A 17,789-nucleotide genomic window follows, 5' to 3' on the forward strand; every position below is an offset into this window, starting at 1 on the left:
AGTTAGGTCTTGAGTAGCTATTTACACAGGTTTTACCGCTATAAAGAGAGAAACGTTATAGATAGTCAATGCTTAAAAGGGACCAGACTGTAGCGCGTAGTACCACTCGAACACAAGCCGAAAGAAGTTATGCCTGGCATTCCAAAGCAAGTATCAGACGTCAGATGTGGAACTTGCTTCTCTCCACAACGGATGCCGAGGCGCTGCCCGCGACCTGACCGCTTATCGATAGGCATTGATTGTAGTGGGGTCAAAGTGCGGCGACTTGAGGCCAAAGATCAAGAGCGGGTCCGTAGATTCAATATACGTATGATGAAGCACGGGATTGGTGCGAGATTTACGGAGGTCATCGAAGGCTGAACTTTCAGACGATACTTGACAGGTAGATATCACTGCAACTAGAAACCCTTCCAATCTCACACTGACCCATAAGTGGCATATTCCGTGTAAGGAGGCGGCGCGTCGTCTTCGTCGTTCTCCATCGGAGGTTCGCGCTGCTTTTCGAAATCAGCCGCCAAAAGCGCAGATCCGACCGTGGATGACAATAGGAAAAACATGTTGAGCACTGGGATCAGCTGCAGGAAGAGAGATGCAGTGCCAAACCTAAAGTCGTTAGTCTAGACCTTATGACGCGAATAGCGCCTGCTTACCATGTGTATTTCCAGCCATACTGGCGAATGAATGCCTTCCTCTGGCTCCTATGCTCAAGACCGAGGAACTTATAGTATCGCCAGTGTGTCAAGCGCCCAGCGCGGTAGCCAGTCAGAAAGATAAATAGCGGGACACCGAACCAGGGTATGAAGTTCAGCGGAAGAAGCACAATGAACTCGACGATTTGGCGAAGGCTGAAGGGGGCAAAGACGGCGTGCTTTTCCTGTTTTCCGAGTCTCTGGAGCGGGCTCTCTCCCGGAGGTCCTACCGGACGTTGGGCTCTCACAAGGGCTTCATAGCCTCTATCGACCAGCACCTGGAATCGACGTCAGTCGGTTGTTGGCATGCAGCCGTCGCACAAGACTGACCGCGTCAAATATGTCCACCTGCGTTTCATCGACGAAGAAACATTCAAAAAGCGTGGCCACAATAGCCGCGCTCTCACTCAGCACCAGAAATGTCCCGTTCACCCAGGCAGAGGTCTTGTCCTGGAAAAAGTAGAGGAAGGCGACTTGCGGCAGGTAGGTCCATATGAAGAGGTTCGCGAGGACGAAGATGGATAGCAGGAAGCACGGCAGAATGCGGCCTTTCAACAGCGGCCAGAGGTAGGAGTGGGTGGAGAAATACCAGATGCCCTGCGCGGAGTTAGTCGGCGGTTGCCTCTGGGCGAGTTACAATCGCGTCACTTGCCTTGAAGGGATACAGCCAGCCAGCGGCAGAAACCATATGCACTGGATGCAGGAGGGCCTGCGATGCCGGCGTCATGTTGGGACGAGGCGTGGCGATCGATACCAAGGGCTCGTCGGGATGGCGCAAAGGCTACCGAGCCAGAAAATTGATGACGCTGGTGACGCGGATAGAGTCAGACTTCACAAGGCGGTCGGTTACAGAACGTTCACTGGCGCAACCAATTTCACGATAAGTACGTCTGAGCCTCAGCAGATTTTCTTCCAGAGCTGGTCTTACTCGTGTCCGCGTTTCACCGCCAATCAGTCCTCAGGCATAACTGCTGGAGCGGCGCGACACGCGTGACTGGGGGACGGAAACGACAGCAAAGCTGCCCTCGGGAATAACGGCTCCCCCATACGGTTTTGGGTTTAGAATTCCGCCATCGGAGGATTGCAGCTCGGTTTCTCCACCTTTTATGCCAATAACACGCCCTGTGGGATTGCCGAACCGACTTTCTTCTTACGAGATTGGTACGATTCCATTCGCTCCCAGGCGTCTTTTGTATACTCATCTTTACCAAATCACAGGCTACTCTGCTTCCACCAACCATTAAAGCTTGTTGCCTCTGGGTAAGGCTAACATGGCTTTCAATAGCATTTCCTATAGGCCAAAGCATGATTATAAATACCAACTAGTTGCATATCAACGCGGCCCAGCAGAGTATTGAACATTATCGTAACTACTAATCACGCACGAATCATGTATTGAGAAGGGTTGAGCGGTAACCAGCGTACGGGTTAAACGGGTCATAATCGGAAGCTAGGTAGACTGGCCTTGCAAGGGAGAGGGATGACTCCGCGTTCAATCTTTGGCGTACGGCAATATGCAGTTATAAACCGGACAGCTTCCTTTGCTTCACTCTCTTCCTCAAAATCTCTTTGCAATGACCAAACGAATCATATTCCACCCCCCATCCACATAGCATGGCCGATAAATACAAGGAAACCTTCGAAGAGCAAGAGTCGGAAAGCGGGGTAGTTACAAGATCTCCGTCGCCAGACGAGATCCAGGAGACAGGACAAGAGGCCAAGGACGATGAGGAACTTGGGATGGAAAAGATCCCAACGGCCCGGGACGATACACAACACACTGCTGGAGCAGCCAAACGAGTCCTGTCGAAGGTTATCACAGCAAGATCAGCCGCATCAATCAAGGACCCCGGTCCACCACCCGACGGAGGACTTCTTGCCTGGACGCAGGTGTTAATGGGTCACTTAGTGATCTTCGGCACATGGGGCTATATAAACTCGTTCGGAGCATTTCAATCCTACTACGCGCAGACCCTAGGTGTCCCTCCATCCAGCATATCCTGGATTGGCACCATTCAGGTCTGGTTCCTCTTCTTCATCGGCACCGTCTCCGGGCGTGCGACAGATGCAGGCCTTTTCCGTCGCGTCTTCATTCTAGGAGTCATCTTGACTCTGCTGGGAATCTTTATGACAAGCCTTTCAAACACGTACTGGCAACTTTTTCTGGCCCAGGGCGTGTGTACAGGCATCGGAAATGGGCTCATGTTTTGCCCTACAATGTCATTGGTGTCAACGTACTTCGACAAAAGGCGCGCGTTCGCAATTGGCATCACGGCTTCTGGATCGGCTACAGGAGGCCTTATCTACCCCACAATGGTGAGGCAGTTGTTGCCCAAGATCGGTTTCGGATGGACGGTCCGATCTCTTGGATTCGTGACCATGACAACATGTGCCTTAACCATTGCCTTCTTGAAAGTTCGGTTGCCACCTAGACAGTCAGGCCCTTTGCTGGATTTGGCTGCCTTCAGGGAGCGAACCTACTCGTTATTCTGCGTAGGCATGTTTCTCAACTTTTGGGCTCTGTATTTTGTCTTTTACTATGTAAGTGGCCTTGAACCAGCAGAAACCGTCCTCGCAATCTAACTTGTTCACAGATCAGCGCGTTTAGTCGGGACATCATTGGCCTGAGCTATACAGATTCGCTCAACTTGCTTCTTATACTTAACGGCGTGGGTTACATCACTCGCACCGTCCCTCCGTTCCTAAGCGACAAGTTCACCGGGCCTCTGAACATGGCCATTCCGTTTGCGTTCAGTACTGGGATACTTCTTTTTGCTTGGTCTGGTGTGCACTCGCAAGAGGGCCTTTACCCGTTCGTTATTATCATCGGGCTGTCAGCTGGAGGCGTCCAGGCCATGTTTCCAGCAATCTTGTCCAGTCTCACACCAGATCCCAAGAAGACGGGCATCAGGATGGGTATGGCTTTTAGCATTGTGTCGTTTGCGTGCCTGACAGGCCCGCCGCTGGCTGGAGCGTTGATATCCGAGGACAAAGGCAGCTATGTCCACGCACAGATGTGGGGAGGCACCGTGTTAACATGTGGCAGCCTGATCCTTGTAGCGGCGAGAGTGGCCAAGACAGGATTCTTGCTAAGAGTCAAGGTTTGATAGACCATAGGAAATTGCATAGGCGAAAGAGCGATGTCACAGTTAATGAGGTGTGGTCTCGTGGACAATCCCGTCGGCGTCACGGACTCGCTTCTGGCCGGGGAGCACCAGCGCACCAGCCATTCCTTATCGAGGACAAGGCGCTAAACCCGAGGCGGCCACTCGGATGACGAAGAGCCCAGGTACAGGCAGGCACCTACCCGGGCAGCTCTCGCCTTCCCATCTTAACCCTCACACCCTCCCCCATCTCCACCTTCCACCATCCACCCTCCACACTCGAACTTGCTCCTCTATTCACATCCCCGTTCTAGCTGCAGCTCGTCCTCTGCACCACCGCCATCATGAAGAGCGCCATGCTCCTCGCAGCCTCCGCGCTGCTCGGCTCCGCTTCTGCCGGCGTCCACAAGATGAAGCTCAAGAAGGTCCCTCTGGCCGAGCAGCTGGTAAGCTATCCCCACTGGTCATCTCCAGATAGCTCACTGGAGCTCTCCCGTTGGCTTCCCGAGCTCACAACATGACAGGAGCATGCCAACATGGGCGACCAAGTCAAGGCGCTTAGCCAGAAGTACATGGGCACTCGCCCCCCGATCAACACCGTCGAGGACATCTTCAAGGCCCAGCCCATCCAGGCCGACTCCGAGCACCCTGTGCCCATCAATAACTTCTTGAACGCCCAGTGTAAGTCCCGGCTGCGATGGCCATAGCTCCTTCGTAGGTGCCTGGCCGTTGCTAACATGATCAGACTTCTCGGAGATCTCCATCGGCACCCCTCCCCAGACCTTCAAGGTCATCCTTGATACTGGCAGCTCCAACTTGTGGGTACCTTCGTCCGAATGCGGCTCCATTGCCTGCTACCTCCACAACAAGTACGACTCGTCTGCGTCATCGACCTACAACAAGAACGGCAGCAGCTTCGAGATCCGCTACGGCTCTGGTAGCTTGAGCGGATTCGTGTCTCAGGACACTTTCACAATTGGTGACTTGACGGTTAAGAAGCAAGACTTTGCCGAAGCTACCTCTGAGCCTGGCTTGGCTTTCGCCTTTGGCAGGTTTGATGGCATCTTGGGTCTGGGCTACGACACCATCAGTGTGAACAAGATTGTTCCTCCTTTCTACAACATGGTCAACGAGGGCAAGCTCGATGAGCCCGTCTTTGCCTTCTACCTGAGCGACACCAACAACGAAGGTAGCGAGTCTGTCGCCACTTTCGGTGGTGTTGACAAGAGCCACTACACCGGCAAGTTGACCAAGATCCCTCTTAGGCGCAAGGCCTACTGGGAGGTCGACCTTGACTCCATCACCTTCGGCGACGCGACTGCCGAGCTTGACAACACTGGTGTCATCCTTGACACCGGTACTTCCCTGATTGCTCTCCCCTCTACTCTTGCTGAGCTTCTGTAAGTTCCCTGACCCCCTATACCCTTTGTACGTTACTCATTCCCTACAGGAACAGGGAGATTGGTGCCAAGAGGAGCTTCAACGGCCAGTACACTGTCGATTGCGACAAGCGTGCCGACCTGCCTGACCTGACCTTCACGCTGACCGGTCACAACTTCACCATCAGCGCCTACGACTACATCCTCGAGGTCCAGGGCTCTTGCATCTCTGCCTTTATGGGCATGGACTTCCCCGAGCCTGCTGGTCCTCTCGCCATTCTTGGCGATGCCTTCCTCCGGAAATGGTACTCTGTTTACGACCTTGGCAACAACGCCGTTGGCCTTGCGAAGGCCGCGTAAGTTATCGGTATTCAGTGAATGAATGAATGGTTATGGATCGCACGGGTAGGTAATTGATAGTATGGATTATCTGAGCATGGGTTTCGCAAGCAGCATCCCTCGAGACTGGTGCTAGGATGTTAAGCTGGTTGGTCGACGAATTGTGATTTATTCGCTTCCGCTATTCCTGTACCAACATCCGCATGTGTTTTGCTGTATGTTATTCTTTCGAGCGATGCTAAAGCGTCAACGAACTTGTACCCACTGGCTTTTATGTAACACGAGCCGTATCACAATCGCCTTGCAATGACGGCATTCCAGTGTCGCGGTGTACGGATTCCGGGCAGTGCTCGAGTTCCATCCCTGATCATCCCCAGTTACACTCAGCAAAGCCCTCTGTGAGGTATAGTAGGCGCAGAAAGACCAATACAAGCCATGAATTGCTCGGTTCCTGTGAGGGTGGTCCACCCAAAAGCATGTTACCAAGCCGTGTTCGAAACACAAGCATGTTGTCCAGCACAACCCCCACAAAATTAGTCACATCCCGCCCTTACAAGGTTACCCCAAGATGCCGAGGCGATGGCAACATACTCACAGTAACAAATATAGAGAAAGACGAGCCAACAGGCACCCGGCAGAAAGCAGCTGACGCGAGCAAGCGTGTGGATGGCGATGGATGGCGCAGGCCTCGGTGCGTAAGCCAGCAGTGTGATTGGACGATGACATGGGAGGTGCAACGAGCTCGCGGGAGCTTGGGCCCCGGGGGACGCATGCGATGTCGTCAGGACGAGGGCGCTGCGGCGTGATTGAGCTGAGCTGGTCTTAGATCCCCCGCCTTCCGAGTGGTCTGGTCGAGTTAGTTATCTCTGATCCTGGGGATAGATAGAGGCCTGCCTGGCTGGTACCTGTCAACCAAACCTACTTGTCTTCCAAGTCTTGTGTGCACGCTACTTACCCACCTATCTACCGTGCCTACCTACCTGCTTGCGGATTGGGAGACGACGTCTTCGGCCTCTTCTAGGTAGCTCTTTGCCTGTGCAGCCTTGCACGCACACGCACACGCACACGCACACGCACGCATACCTACCTACTCTCACACGGACACGAACCCTCTCTCTCGAGATCGGACCGCACCGGCTATCCAACGCAGAAAGAGCAAGTAAACAACCTAGCAAACAACCAGCCATGGCCTCCGCCACTGGTGTCCCAGACGTGCATCCCGAAGCGCTCGGGCGCGGCGAGGACGAGCCGCTGCTCGGCAGGGCCGGCGACGCGTCGCAGCAGGATGGCAGCGCGCTGCAGTGGAATCTGGTGCTGGGTGAGTACCTACCTACTTGCCTGGTGTGGTGTGGTGAAGCACACACACACAGAGAGGGAGACACACATAGCCCTTGGTGGCGAGGACATGGCTGACGAGACGTAGGCACGGCAGTGATTGCGCAGGCGGGCATCTGGATCGTGAGTTCCCTTGTGCTTTTACTTTTCCTTCCCTCTTTGCTGCCTCGACGCTGACCTAAGTGCGCATGTAGCTCGTCGGCATAGTCTGGGGCAGCGTGCTCTCCAAGCCAGTGATTCTGTTCTCGGCGCACCCGGTACGTCCTCCGTCCACCCAAAGAGCCTCACCTCACTAACAACCCGCACCACCAGCTGCTCAACTCGGCCGGCCTCCTGCTGCTCACGCAAGGCGCGCTAATCCTGCAGCCCACACACACAGCGTCCCAAAAGCGCTCAGGCACACTAACGCACTTCATCGTCAACGACCTGGGCCTCCTGCTGCTGCTCGGCGGCCTTATCGTCATTGAAACCAACAAACAGCTTAACTCGCTGCCGCACCTCGAGTCCGCGCACGCGATCCTCGGGCTGCTCACGTACGCGCTGTTAGCGGTGCAGGCGCTCGTCGGCTTCACGCAGTACTTTACGCCGCAGCTATACGGCGGCGTCGACCGCGCTAAGCGCGTCTGGAAGTACCACCGCGCGAGCGGGTATCTGGTTTTCGTGCTTGCGCTCGCGACGGTCGCGTCCGCCACCCAGACGACGTTTAATAGGAAGGTCTTGGGCATCCAGCTGTGGGCTGTGCTTGTCGCCGCGGCAATTACGCTCGCGGGCGTCTTGCCGAGGGTTAAGAAGCAGAAGCTGGGACTGGCGTGAGGGGGTAGGGCTGTGTCGCCGGCCTGGGGCTTGTGTCGTGCTGGTGGTGGTGTGCTTGCGGTGCTGGGGTTGCGGGTGCAGCTGTGAGATTGGTCTTGAATTAATGGAGCAGGGGCTAGTAGGTGGGTAGGTCTAGTATTGGAATCGTATCTTGAACGGTTTTGTTTGGTTCAACATCCTAATTGGGGCAGCAAATACCTAGGTAGTCAGGGCGGCGTCTGAAGTCTCGGACGCGTTAGTATACTCTATGCAATATGACATAGCAATCAGTGAACGGAACCAAACGCTTCACTTCCACACGGTTCAATGCTCGTTAATTACACTGCAAGACTGTATAGCCATATTAGCATCCTGTCGGTACTTCCCTCACAGCCCTAGACCAGTAGCAGCATCATCTACTCTCCGAAGCAATGCAAAACCGACCCGTCCTGGCCGCTTTTCGTAACCCAAAGTCGTGAAATTGTTCCGTGGGGTGAAAATGAGAAGAAAAGCCCCCTTCGCTGCTCTGCAAAGTTCGGATACCGGATGAAACAGGAAAACAAGAGATGCATGGCGCCCAGGCCAACACTGCCTAGATGAAGGAGAAGGATGAGGAGGATGACAGAGCGCTCTGCTGAGCCATGGTCCCGCCCGCTCGCCCGCCCGCCCGCTCTAATCAGTCTCCTCGCCGCCATCGCTATCAATCAAGCCCTCCAAATCTCTCAAGCCGCGCGCAATACGCCGCTTAGGGCGGGCGGCGTGGTCGTCGACGTCGTCGTCGTCGTCGTCGTCCTCGCCCGCCTGGCCCCAGCGCTTGGCGCCCTCCTGCACGGCCTCCAAGTCGGCGGCCAGCTCGCGCTGCTCCTTGATGCGGCGGGCCTTGTCCTCGGAGTAGCGGCCCTCCATGCCCACGTCGGCCAGCATGGCCTTCAGGTGCGCGATCTTGGCCCGGCTGCTGTCAAAGGGCTTCAGCTCCTTGCCCCACAGCTTGCGGATGCCGCATTTGACTAGCCAGCCTTGCAGCCGCTTGACCTCGGCTTCTTGCGGGTCGGCGTCTTTGTCGTCTTTGCTTTTGGCGCTGCTGGTTTTGGCTTTGGTGGCGGTGTTGTTGCCTTTTTTGGCCTTGCTGCTGCTGGTGGTGGCTTTGGTGGCGCGCTTTTTCTTGGGCTTCGGCGACTCGTCTATTAGGACTGATAGCTCGCTGTCCGAGTCTGCTGCTGCTGCTTTGTCTTCTGTGGGCGTGATCGAGGCCTTGTCGGCTTTGGGCTCTTCATCCTCTCCGGAAGTAGCCGAGGGCTTTGCTGCTGGGCTTACTTCATCCGGGCCTGCTGAGTTTTCGTCGTCTTCTACAACCGCTTGACTTCTGGGCTTGCGCGACTTCTTGGGCGCTTCATCTTCTGCAGAGGATGCATCACTGCGGACGGGCTCGTCGGGCTCTTCCTCGTCGTCAGAAACAGACGTCTTTCTGCGCTTCCGCGCCTTTGGTTTTGGCGCAGCAGCCGCTCTCTTTGCTGGCTTTTTGGCCGTGACTGCCTTTTTAGCCGGAGCCTTCCTTTGGGCTTTGGGCTTGGGCTTTTCCGGGGTGGGTTCCGGCTCACTGGCTTCCGCTTTCTCTTCTTGAATGCGCTGGATGGAGCGTCAGCGATTCAGATGCCAGCGGGTTTAGGCTTCTTCTTGCCGGCATTTGCTCCTCCGGTGTTGTGATTGCCATGGTCACGAATAATAGTAAAAATGATAGATGTTCTCATTTTGAGGTGAATGAAGGTGCAACTTACTACTTCGCTTTTAATTGTTTCCGAACTACGGTCTTTCCATTCAGAATTAGTCTTGAAGAAGTCGTCAGATAGGTCTAGCTTCAGCTCGACGGCCTTGCGTATGCGTTTGACGGTGAGCTCGTCAGCATTTCCGGATTGGAAAACTTCGCGCACGGCATCGCGCAGGGACTGCTCGATATCGACGTCGGGCGGCAGGGCTGGGCCGTCGGAGTCCGAGCCCGACATGGTGATGGCGAAGTTGACTGGGCAGAGCAGTCGTCGCGTGTCGACGCGTTGACGGTTGATGCGCGGCGGCGACGTTTGTGGAGGGCCAGGCGGAGAGCCGAAACGGGCAAAGGCGTTGCCGCATGGGGCCTAGACGTCCGCACGGCTTTCTCGGCCGGCGGCAGAGTTGCAGGCTGTGCAGGATGGGCTTTTGGCTTTTGCCCATTGCCCATGCTCTCCTTTCGTCATCGGCGATGCTCTCCCTTACTGGGCACGCTGGGCACAGAATAATTCCGCCGCAGTGGTGCGCCGAGGGCGCTCGCAAGCTCGCGCGACGAAGAATCTGGCCCTGTATGCGTCATCGTAGGATCAGCTTCGTCTCATGCCTTCAGCAGCTCCAGAATCAATCCAGAACCCCAGCTGCTCTGCCGCGGCGTTGCGCTTGTCAATCTCCGCGTGCTAAAAAGTGGGCACCGCTGTCCGATGCGACGTCAGTTGCGCCTGCGCATGTGCGTTTGATGTGCCCCCTCGAGCGGCAACGGGTATTCTGGATATTGGGGGGACGATGTGCAGTGCGCCCCAAACAGTCTGCTCGTGCCCAAACCATTCGCTCGCGCGCGCGATCCGGCCGGTTTTGCGTGCAGCCCCAGGTCAACCGTCGCAGACGGAGGTGGAAGTTGCGAGAATATTGCCGGAGAGGCCTGCGGCCAGCGCGAAGCTTGGCCCACCCTGTATATCCTCAAATCCCAACCTATGTCATAACCGCATCAATCGCTCCGCGCCTTCACAACAAAACCTTTCATCGCCCTCCCCGCCTGCGCAACTAAACTTCTCCGACCACCACCTCAACCCTCATTGTATTTGCGACCCCGCTGCCTCGTGCACGTATCCCCCCACAACATGTCGTCAGCAGAGGAGAACAAGTCCGAGAATGGCCGTTTGCTGCTCGTTTCCAACCGCTTGCCCATCACCATCAAGCGCTCCGAAGAAGGCAAATATGACTTTTCCATGTCCTCCGGCGGCCTGGTCAGCGGCCTGAGTGGTCTGTCGAAATCCACCACGTTCCAGTGGTACGGCTGGCCGGGTCTCGAGGTGCCCGAGAACGAGATTGGCACCCTGAAGGAAAAGTTGAAGGCCGAGTACAACGCAGTCCCCGTCATGCTGGATGACGAGCTTGCGGACAGGCACTACAACGGCTTCTCCAGTAAGTGTCACGCCCGCCATAGCTGATGCTGGCCACCGGCTAATCATGCCACAAATAGACTCTATCCTTTGGCCGCTTTTCCACTACCACCCCGGTGAGATTACCTTCGACGAGTCCGCATGGAACGCATATACCGAGGCCAACCGCCTATTCGCGAAGGCCATTGCGGCGGATGTTCAGGACAACGACCTCGTCTGGGTTCACGATTACCACCTTATGCTTCTGCCGGCTATGCTGCGCGAGGAGATTGGCACGACGAAGAAGAACGTGAAGCTCGGCTTCTTCCTGCACACTCCCTTCCCTAGCAGTGAAATCTACCGTATCCTGCCCGTCCGTAACGAAATCCTGCTCGGCGTCCTTCACTGCGACCTCATCGGCTTCCACACCTACGACTACGCAAGGCATTTCCTGAGCAGTTGCTCTAGGATACTGTAAGTTCCGACGGCTCAACCTTTGGTATCAGATGTGACTGATCATATGGCAGTGGTCTTGCGACTACCCCCAACGGCGTTGAGTTCCAGGGCAAGGTTGTTACTGTCGGTGCTTTCCCCATCGGCATTGACCCGGAAAAGTTCGAGGAGGGTTTGAAGAAGCCCAAGGTTCAGGAGCGCATTGCTACTCTTGAACGCAAGTTCCAGGGCGTGAAGCTCATCGTTGGTGTGGATCGTCTGGATTACATCAAGGGTGTTCCGCAAAAGTTGCACGCTCTTGAGGTTTTCCTCACTGAGCACCCCGAGTGGATTGGCAAGGTCGTCCTGGTTCAGGTCGCTGTGCCTAGTAGACAGGACGTCGAAGAGTACCAGAACCTGAGAGCTGTGGTCAACGAACTCGTTGGCAGAATCAACGGCAAGTTCGGTGAGTAAAACGAGTTTTGCCCCTTTGATGCTATACTGACTCTTGTAGGTACCATCGAGTTCATGCCTATCCACTTCATGCACAAGTCTGTTTCCTTTGATGAGCTCATTGCTCTGTACGCTGTCTCGGATGTCTGCCTGGTCTCGTCAACCCGTGACGGTATGAACCTGGTCTCTTACGAGTACATTGCGACACAGCAGAAGCGTCACGGTGTGATGATTCTGTCCGAATTCGCCGGTGCTGCCCAGAGCTTGAACGGCAGCATCGTCGTCAACCCCTGGAATACGGAGGAACTCGCGGATGCTATTCACGACTCCGTGACCATGGGCGCGGAGCAAAGGGCCAACAACTACCAGAAGTTGGCCAAGTACGTCAACAAGTACACTAGGTATGCACACGAGTCCCGTAGTATGGTTGCAATTTAATGACTGACATGTTCAACTTAGTGCTTGGTGGGGCCAGTCCTTCGTCAGCGAGCTTACTCGCATTTCTGAGCAGGCGGAGAAGAAGCTGAACGTGCGTCGCGGATCCATCCTTGATGCTTCTAGCAGCAGCAGCAACAAGGAGGAGGCTCAGGCTCCCAAGCCGAACCCAGACCCTGCTGAGGCTGAGGCCTGAGTAAGGGCCGCTTGGTCCACTTCATCTGAAGAGGAAATGCTTAATGGCGTATGGCTCAAGAACTTGGAATGATTAGCATGGTAATTGCACGGCATTGTATGACTCTTAATGGATTTGCTCGTCACCGGCGTAAGACATTCGGGCTCTCAGATAGACTTCGAAGCGAAGATATCCAGAACAATTGTTCTCCTGAAAAACGTCGAAAGTGCTGTTATTTTTGTGTGTGATGCCATTTGATATAAGATCTATTTGTTTCAGGCCAATACCGAAGCTCGGACCAACCGGATTTTAGTCTTGCGACTGCATCTCGAAAAGTGCAACACCAAGTACTCGTCAACGCCAATCTACCCGCTACATCGCTCCTCGCCTCGGACTGCTTGCGCCTGCCGGAGCCCATTGCCTCGACTCCGCTCAATTGCGGACACTTCTTACCAGTCTCCTCGGCGGATTTCGCGCACGCTGTCAACATGGCGGCACCGGCTCATCGCAAGTTCACCGGCGTCGTTGTCTCCGCTGGCAAGATGGAGAAAGCGGTCAAGGTTCGCTTGGCAGGCCAGGAATGGGACAAGCACATCCGGAAGGTATGTCTATTTCGTGCACTCGTTCATCTGTCTCAACCGTACCATTGAAGGCGCGTCGTGGAGCTGTTTCGTTCCTCTGAATTTAACTCCTTGTTGACAATGGTATAGTACTTCCCTGCGCCATACACCGTTCTCGTCTCGGACCCCAACAACTCTCTCAGAGAGGGCGACGTTATCAACCTGCGCAGCGGTTACCGCGCCTCCAAGACCGTCCGCCACGTCGTAACTTCCTTTATCGCACCTTTCGGATCCGGAATTTCGGAGAGACCACCGCTACCAACGGAGGAAGAACTGGCGCAGAAGTTGCTGCAAAAGCGCTACGAGAAGGACTTTAGGCAAGCCTCAAGAGGCCGCGAGGCCGCATACAGACGGATAAAGACGGCAGCGCTGCAAGAGAGCCAGATATTGTACAAGCTGGGACAGATCCAGGGGCTCGAAAGTATGGAAGATGCCGAAAGCCTGGGCTATCTGCAGGCTCAGCTGGAGAAGCTTAAGATGATGCGGCGGGAGGGTGTCCAGGTTGGCGAGGCAGGCCCCCCTGGTGGAGAAGAGTCGCTCGGTTCCGTTGATGCGAGAGCGAGATATAGCGCGGCCAAGGCTGCTAGGTTCACGAAAAAGGCTTTGGAGAACGAGGAAGACTTGGAAAAGGCACAGGGCAAGGGAGCCTCTATTGCTGAGGAGGTCGCGAGGGGTGCCAAGGCCATATGAGCTAGCCGCAGCTAATACGGGTTTGTCTCCATCCTTTTATTGTTCTGCAATGGAACAAGACGTATTCTGGAGCTACAAGAGTTGGATGAAGGAATCACTTGAAGCATTGACCCCGCTTGGGCAGGTTTCTGTAACATATTTGCTTCACACGGGACGCTGAGCGATTGTCCCACAATCAAAAAATTGCCAACAGTCAATCCACAAGCATGCCGGATGGTTGCAGCGGGGTTTGGCAAACTGTTGGAGACAACGGGGCATGCGGGGGCACGGCGATTTTCAAAGGAGAACCGGAACGTGATCCGTGCTATGTAGATTTCATTGTAGTTATGCACGATGACACGGCACTCTTTGAGATTCCCGCATGGCAATCTGCATGTGATGTGCATTTCACGTGGCGATTCCCGCTGTTTGGTGGAGTATTCGACGTGTGGCGCAGTGGCTGGTGTGGCGCACTGCAGGTTCCCCCAGCGATGAGACGGCGCTAAGCGAATATGATGTCTTTCCTAGGAAACCAGGGTACGGGTTCCTTTCCTCTGCCGCCTGCGTGTTTGCACGGGACTTTAAAAGGATTCAGCTTGCTCCTCTGGTCGCCGAAAACTCTACAACCACCCAGAACAGAAACAGCCGCCGGCATGTTTATGCTACGGAATGGTAATCACCTCTGCGCCCCACCGACAACAACCCCTCCCTCACTAGATCAACCCACTTAGCTCTTCGCCGAAACCTGTTTGCTAACAACAACATATTCCCTACAGTCAGCAAGTTTCTCTTCGGAGACGGTTCCAAGGAATCCATCATCGAAGTGCCCCAAGGCCAGCTCTACCTCGTCCGCCCGCTCTCGGTGAAAGGCTACTCGGAGCTCATCTTCAAGGACGCTGCTGCCTCGATTCGCCGGACCGGCCAGGAGTACCAATACCAGCTTGTCATACAACGCGCTTACGAGGAGGGTGAGCGCGAGCTTCTCGGAGAAGAGGAAGACGAGGACGGAACTGCGGACGACTTGGCCACGGAAAAGGACGAGAAGACCTTTCTGCTTGACGAGAGTCTTCGCTTCCGGACCGACGTACGGCAGACCGGCGAGACCGTCTTTGCGTGGAAAGACCTTAGTGGCGACGAGGGTGACCTCTGGGAGTTTGTCTGCGACCGCACCGTCCAGCCCTCAACCATCGCCTCGTTTGAGCTCGTTGCTGTTCAGTGCCAGTACGAGCGGAAGTTCCGCAAACCTCACAACCTAGCAACGGAAAAGGAACTTCAGGAGTTTTCTTTCGAGGAAGAAACCATCCCCGACGCCAGCCCCATCTCAAGCCCTATTTCGAAGTCCCCCGTTTCTTCGCAGTTGCCTGACCTCAGAGCAAGCTTCACCCTTGAACCCCAGGAGACGATAGACACCATGGTTTCAAAGCCCACTCAGGCCGAGACGCCCAAGAAGGAGTCAAAGACTACCATTGCACCCCCGGCTCGCGTACAGCCCGAAGGCCGCGAAATTCTGGCGGACGAAGCTGCTGAGTTGCACCTTTTTGACTTTGATTCGGGCTCGTTCGTCCTGCAAGACCCTGCAGTTAAAGTTACAGTCTCCGAAGTCGACAACTGGACCTATTGGCTGCAAATCACTGGCGAAGCTAAGGAATGGTTAGGTCAGCCTGTTGTCCCGGACATCAATCCCGTCTTCAATTTCGAATATCTCTCATTCATCTTCAACCATTACACTGATGATGGCTCTGCCTATTCTTGGTTGTTGCGCTTCAAAGACCAAGCTACCGAGGAGCGCTTCCAGGAGGGACTTATGCAGGCTCTTTGGGAGCATTTGAACGAGCAAAAGTGGCAGAAAGTGAAGGACATCGAGCGCGACTACGTGATGGATGCTTTCCAAGACCTCACTATGGAAGATGCGGATGAAAAGGAGCAAGAGGAAGAGGAAGAAGAGGAGTCTGATGAGGAGGACAACCGCCCTCGTAGCGAGCACTATGATTCCGATGAGGACCAGGACGACGTTCTCACGCGGGATGAAGATGGAAACATCAACTCTCAACTTGCCGTTGGCTACAAGCACGACCGTTCCTTCGTCGTTCGTGGATCCAAGATAGGTGTTTTCAAGCACACCAATGACGATAAACTTGAATTCTCTACGAACATCTCCAAGGTCGAGACCCCTAAGGGCAAGCTGTTCAGCCCCAACAAGATCATGCTACACGCCGAGGACAGGGACATGATTCTGCAAAACCCGAACGATCCTCACTCGCTTTACCGCATGGACTTGGAGTACGGAAAGGTGGTCGACGAATGGAAGGTCCACGATGACATTCCAGTAAACACCTTCGCGCCGGAATCGGTAAGTACCCATCGTTCCGTCCAGATATGATACAGATGAGCTAACAATCCTACAGAAATACGCACAAATGACGGGAGAGCAGACATTCCTTGGTCTCTCGCGGAACGCTCTGTACCGCATTGACCCTCGTCTCTCTGGTGACAAGCTCGTAGATGCCGATCTCAAGCAGTATGTGTCGAAGAATGACTTCTCCGCTGCTGCTACGACCGAGAAGGGCTACATTGCGGTCGCTTCCAACAAGGGCGACATCCGCATGTTCGACCGCCTCGGAATCAACGCAAAGACACATATCCCTGCTCTGGGTGACCCGATCATCGGTATCGATGTTTCCGCTGATGGCCGATGGGTCCTCGCGACCACGAAGAACTACTTGCTCCTCATCGATTCCCTTCAGAAGGATGGCAAGAATGAGGGTAAGCTAGGCTTCGAAAAGGCGTTCGCCAAGGACTCCAAGCCGCAGCCCCGTCGTCTCGCTTTGACCCCCAGCCATGTTGCTCAATTCCAGCATGAGACCAAGGCTCCGATTTCCTTCACTCCGGCTCGTTTCAACACTGGTATTGACAGCTCCGAAACGTCCATCATCACTGCCACTGGCCCGTTCATCGTCACATGGAACATGAAGAAGGTGCTTGCTGGCCGCAAGGACCCCTACAACATTAAGCGTTACGCCGAGGAAGTCAAGGCAGACAACTTCAAGTACGGTTCCGACAAGAACTTGATTGTGGCCCTGCCGAACGAGGTCAACATGATTGCGAAGCGAGCATTGCGCAGGCCGACGCGCGAGAGTATTGCTACTCCATCGCGCATCGGAACTCCGAGAAAGGGCGGCCGCGGAAGCTACCTCTCACGTAACGAGATTGTCAACAGCCCCTATTAAACGATTCCTGCTACAAGCAGTGAAGCAAAGGAGGTTTTCGTAGGCTATGGACATGTTTGGCCGGTGCGTGTGGGCAGTTCAAGCTTGACTTTTATGCCTTTCCGTTGTTTTTCTTCCCCAACGGTTGGTTCTTGATTTCTCTGGTTTTCTTGACGGCAAGAAGTGGATGGATGGTAGTCCAAAGGTAGCCAGGTTGGCGTTCACTTGATATCCCGATATGACATCCCTTCTTTCCTTTAGCACATTTTGCTTCTTCTCGGTGCATGTCAATGAATGTATGCGCGGGTCGGCTTCAATGAATTGGAAAGCAGCGTACGTAGCTAAGTTTCAATTTGCACTAGAAATCGGTGCTCTCTCCCCCTGATGGCACGCCAGAGAATGATTTCCGGTAGTCACCGGCTGCATTGAGATGACGACTAATCCCGGCTGCCGTTGCATCATCAGTATTGGAAGCAAGCGTGATCGTACATGGTTATCAGACCATTAATCCATGGCCCATGGCCACTCCGATGAGGCTCTTGGACTCTTGTGCGACTGACCGTCTGCTGAGAACATTGTACCCGCGGCCTGGCGGTCGCTGTTTCCGCTTCGGTCATGACAGCACAGGCCGTGCCGCAGGTCGGGTCGGAGCCTCAGCCCTAGCTATATATGTATCATGCATGCGAGGCGGGTGACGCCCATACATGTTTCTAGCTCTTTGCATATCCCTTCAAGCGAACGCGACCAAAAAGGATACGACGCGTCCTTTTCTCATGCATATATGTCGCTTACTCTCGAGGACAGTCATCTGAGTTTGGCGCGTTGCCAGCGGCGTCCAGTGGCGTCGGTTGGAGGAAGATAGTCCGGGCGGGAAGCTCTCACTAGCACGGGCGCCGTCGTGCCGTCTGGACGCGGGATGGGGCGCGATAATGCGCCACGACGCGCCGGCGCGGTAAGAAGGATGAGAAAGACGCGGGATGGTGGAGGGAAGTTCCCTGAACGGGACGGGAGAGGGGAGAGC

At 54.8% G+C, this 17,789-nt stretch overlaps 8 protein-coding genes across 8 annotated transcripts; 6 read left to right on the forward strand and 2 right to left on the reverse strand.

The window, feature by feature from the left end:
- Positions 1-6: 6 nt before the first annotated feature.
- On the reverse strand, positions 7-1,627 carry K452DRAFT_240689 (uncharacterized protein). Its single transcript, XM_033537794.1, has 4 exons — positions 1,342-1,627; positions 1,020-1,286; positions 651-967; positions 7-603 (listed from the first exon to the last, which is right to left on the reverse strand). Exons 1-4 carry the CDS (start codon positions 1,414-1,416, stop codon positions 417-419), a joined length of 846 nt encoding a protein of 281 aa, XP_033403021.1. The 5' UTR covers positions 1,417-1,627; the 3' UTR covers positions 7-416.
- Positions 1,628-2,429: 802 nt separating this feature from the next.
- Positions 2,430-3,796, forward strand: K452DRAFT_217617 (uncharacterized protein; the record flags this gene model as incomplete). Its single annotated transcript, XM_033536302.1, has 2 exons — positions 2,430-3,230; positions 3,284-3,796. 2 exons carry the CDS (start codon positions 2,430-2,432, stop codon positions 3,794-3,796), a joined length of 1,314 nt encoding a protein of 437 aa, XP_033403022.1.
- Positions 3,797-4,032: 236 nt separating this feature from the next.
- On the forward strand, positions 4,033-5,949 carry K452DRAFT_261722 (uncharacterized protein). The gene is made up of 4 exons (XM_033538586.1): positions 4,033-4,239; positions 4,318-4,474; positions 4,539-5,193; positions 5,244-5,949. Exons 1-4 carry the CDS (start codon positions 4,138-4,140, stop codon positions 5,530-5,532), a joined length of 1,203 nt encoding a protein of 400 aa, XP_033403023.1. The 5' UTR covers positions 4,033-4,137; the 3' UTR covers positions 5,533-5,949.
- Positions 5,950-6,416: 467 nt separating this feature from the next.
- Positions 6,417-7,962, forward strand: K452DRAFT_282321 (uncharacterized protein). Its single transcript, XM_033539566.1, has 4 exons — positions 6,417-6,829; positions 6,935-6,969; positions 7,041-7,103; positions 7,159-7,962. The coding sequence occupies exons 1-4, from the start codon at positions 6,697-6,699 to the stop codon at positions 7,657-7,659; spliced, it is 732 nt and encodes a 243-aa protein (XP_033403024.1). The 5' UTR covers positions 6,417-6,696; the 3' UTR covers positions 7,660-7,962.
- Positions 7,955-9,678, reverse strand: K452DRAFT_354742 (uncharacterized protein). Its single transcript, XM_033545907.1, has 2 exons — positions 9,414-9,678; positions 7,955-9,264 (listed from the first exon to the last, which is right to left on the reverse strand). Exons 1-2 carry the CDS (start codon positions 9,636-9,638, stop codon positions 8,311-8,313), a joined length of 1,179 nt encoding a protein of 392 aa, XP_033403025.1. The 5' UTR covers positions 9,639-9,678; the 3' UTR covers positions 7,955-8,310.
- A 410-nt stretch (positions 9,679-10,088) lies between these two features.
- K452DRAFT_314505 (glycosyltransferase family 20 protein) lies at positions 10,089-12,486 on the forward strand. The gene is made up of 5 exons (XM_033543761.1): positions 10,089-10,821; positions 10,880-11,252; positions 11,306-11,676; positions 11,725-12,064; positions 12,123-12,486. The coding sequence occupies exons 1-5, from the start codon at positions 10,518-10,520 to the stop codon at positions 12,292-12,294; spliced, it is 1,560 nt and encodes a 519-aa protein (XP_033403026.1). The 5' UTR covers positions 10,089-10,517; the 3' UTR covers positions 12,295-12,486.
- Positions 12,487-12,614: 128 nt separating this feature from the next.
- Positions 12,615-13,926, forward strand: K452DRAFT_240704 (uncharacterized protein). The gene is made up of 2 exons (XM_033537795.1): positions 12,615-12,875; positions 12,984-13,926. Exons 1-2 carry the CDS (start codon positions 12,762-12,764, stop codon positions 13,581-13,583), a joined length of 714 nt encoding a protein of 237 aa, XP_033403027.1. The 5' UTR covers positions 12,615-12,761; the 3' UTR covers positions 13,584-13,926.
- Positions 13,927-14,118: 192 nt separating this feature from the next.
- K452DRAFT_261735 (uncharacterized protein) lies at positions 14,119-17,156 on the forward strand. The gene is made up of 3 exons (XM_033538587.1): positions 14,119-14,234; positions 14,339-15,912; positions 15,968-17,156. Exons 1-3 carry the CDS (start codon positions 14,216-14,218, stop codon positions 16,787-16,789), a joined length of 2,415 nt encoding a protein of 804 aa, XP_033403028.1. The 5' UTR covers positions 14,119-14,215; the 3' UTR covers positions 16,790-17,156.
- The last annotated feature ends 633 nt before the right edge of the window (positions 17,157-17,789 follow it).

The sequence above is a fragment of the Aplosporella prunicola genome (genome assembly GCF_010093885.1).
Source record: "Aplosporella prunicola CBS 121167 unplaced genomic scaffold K452scaffold_1, whole genome shotgun sequence".
NCBI classification, from domain to species: domain Eukaryota; kingdom Fungi; phylum Ascomycota; class Dothideomycetes; order Botryosphaeriales; family Aplosporellaceae; genus Aplosporella; species Aplosporella prunicola.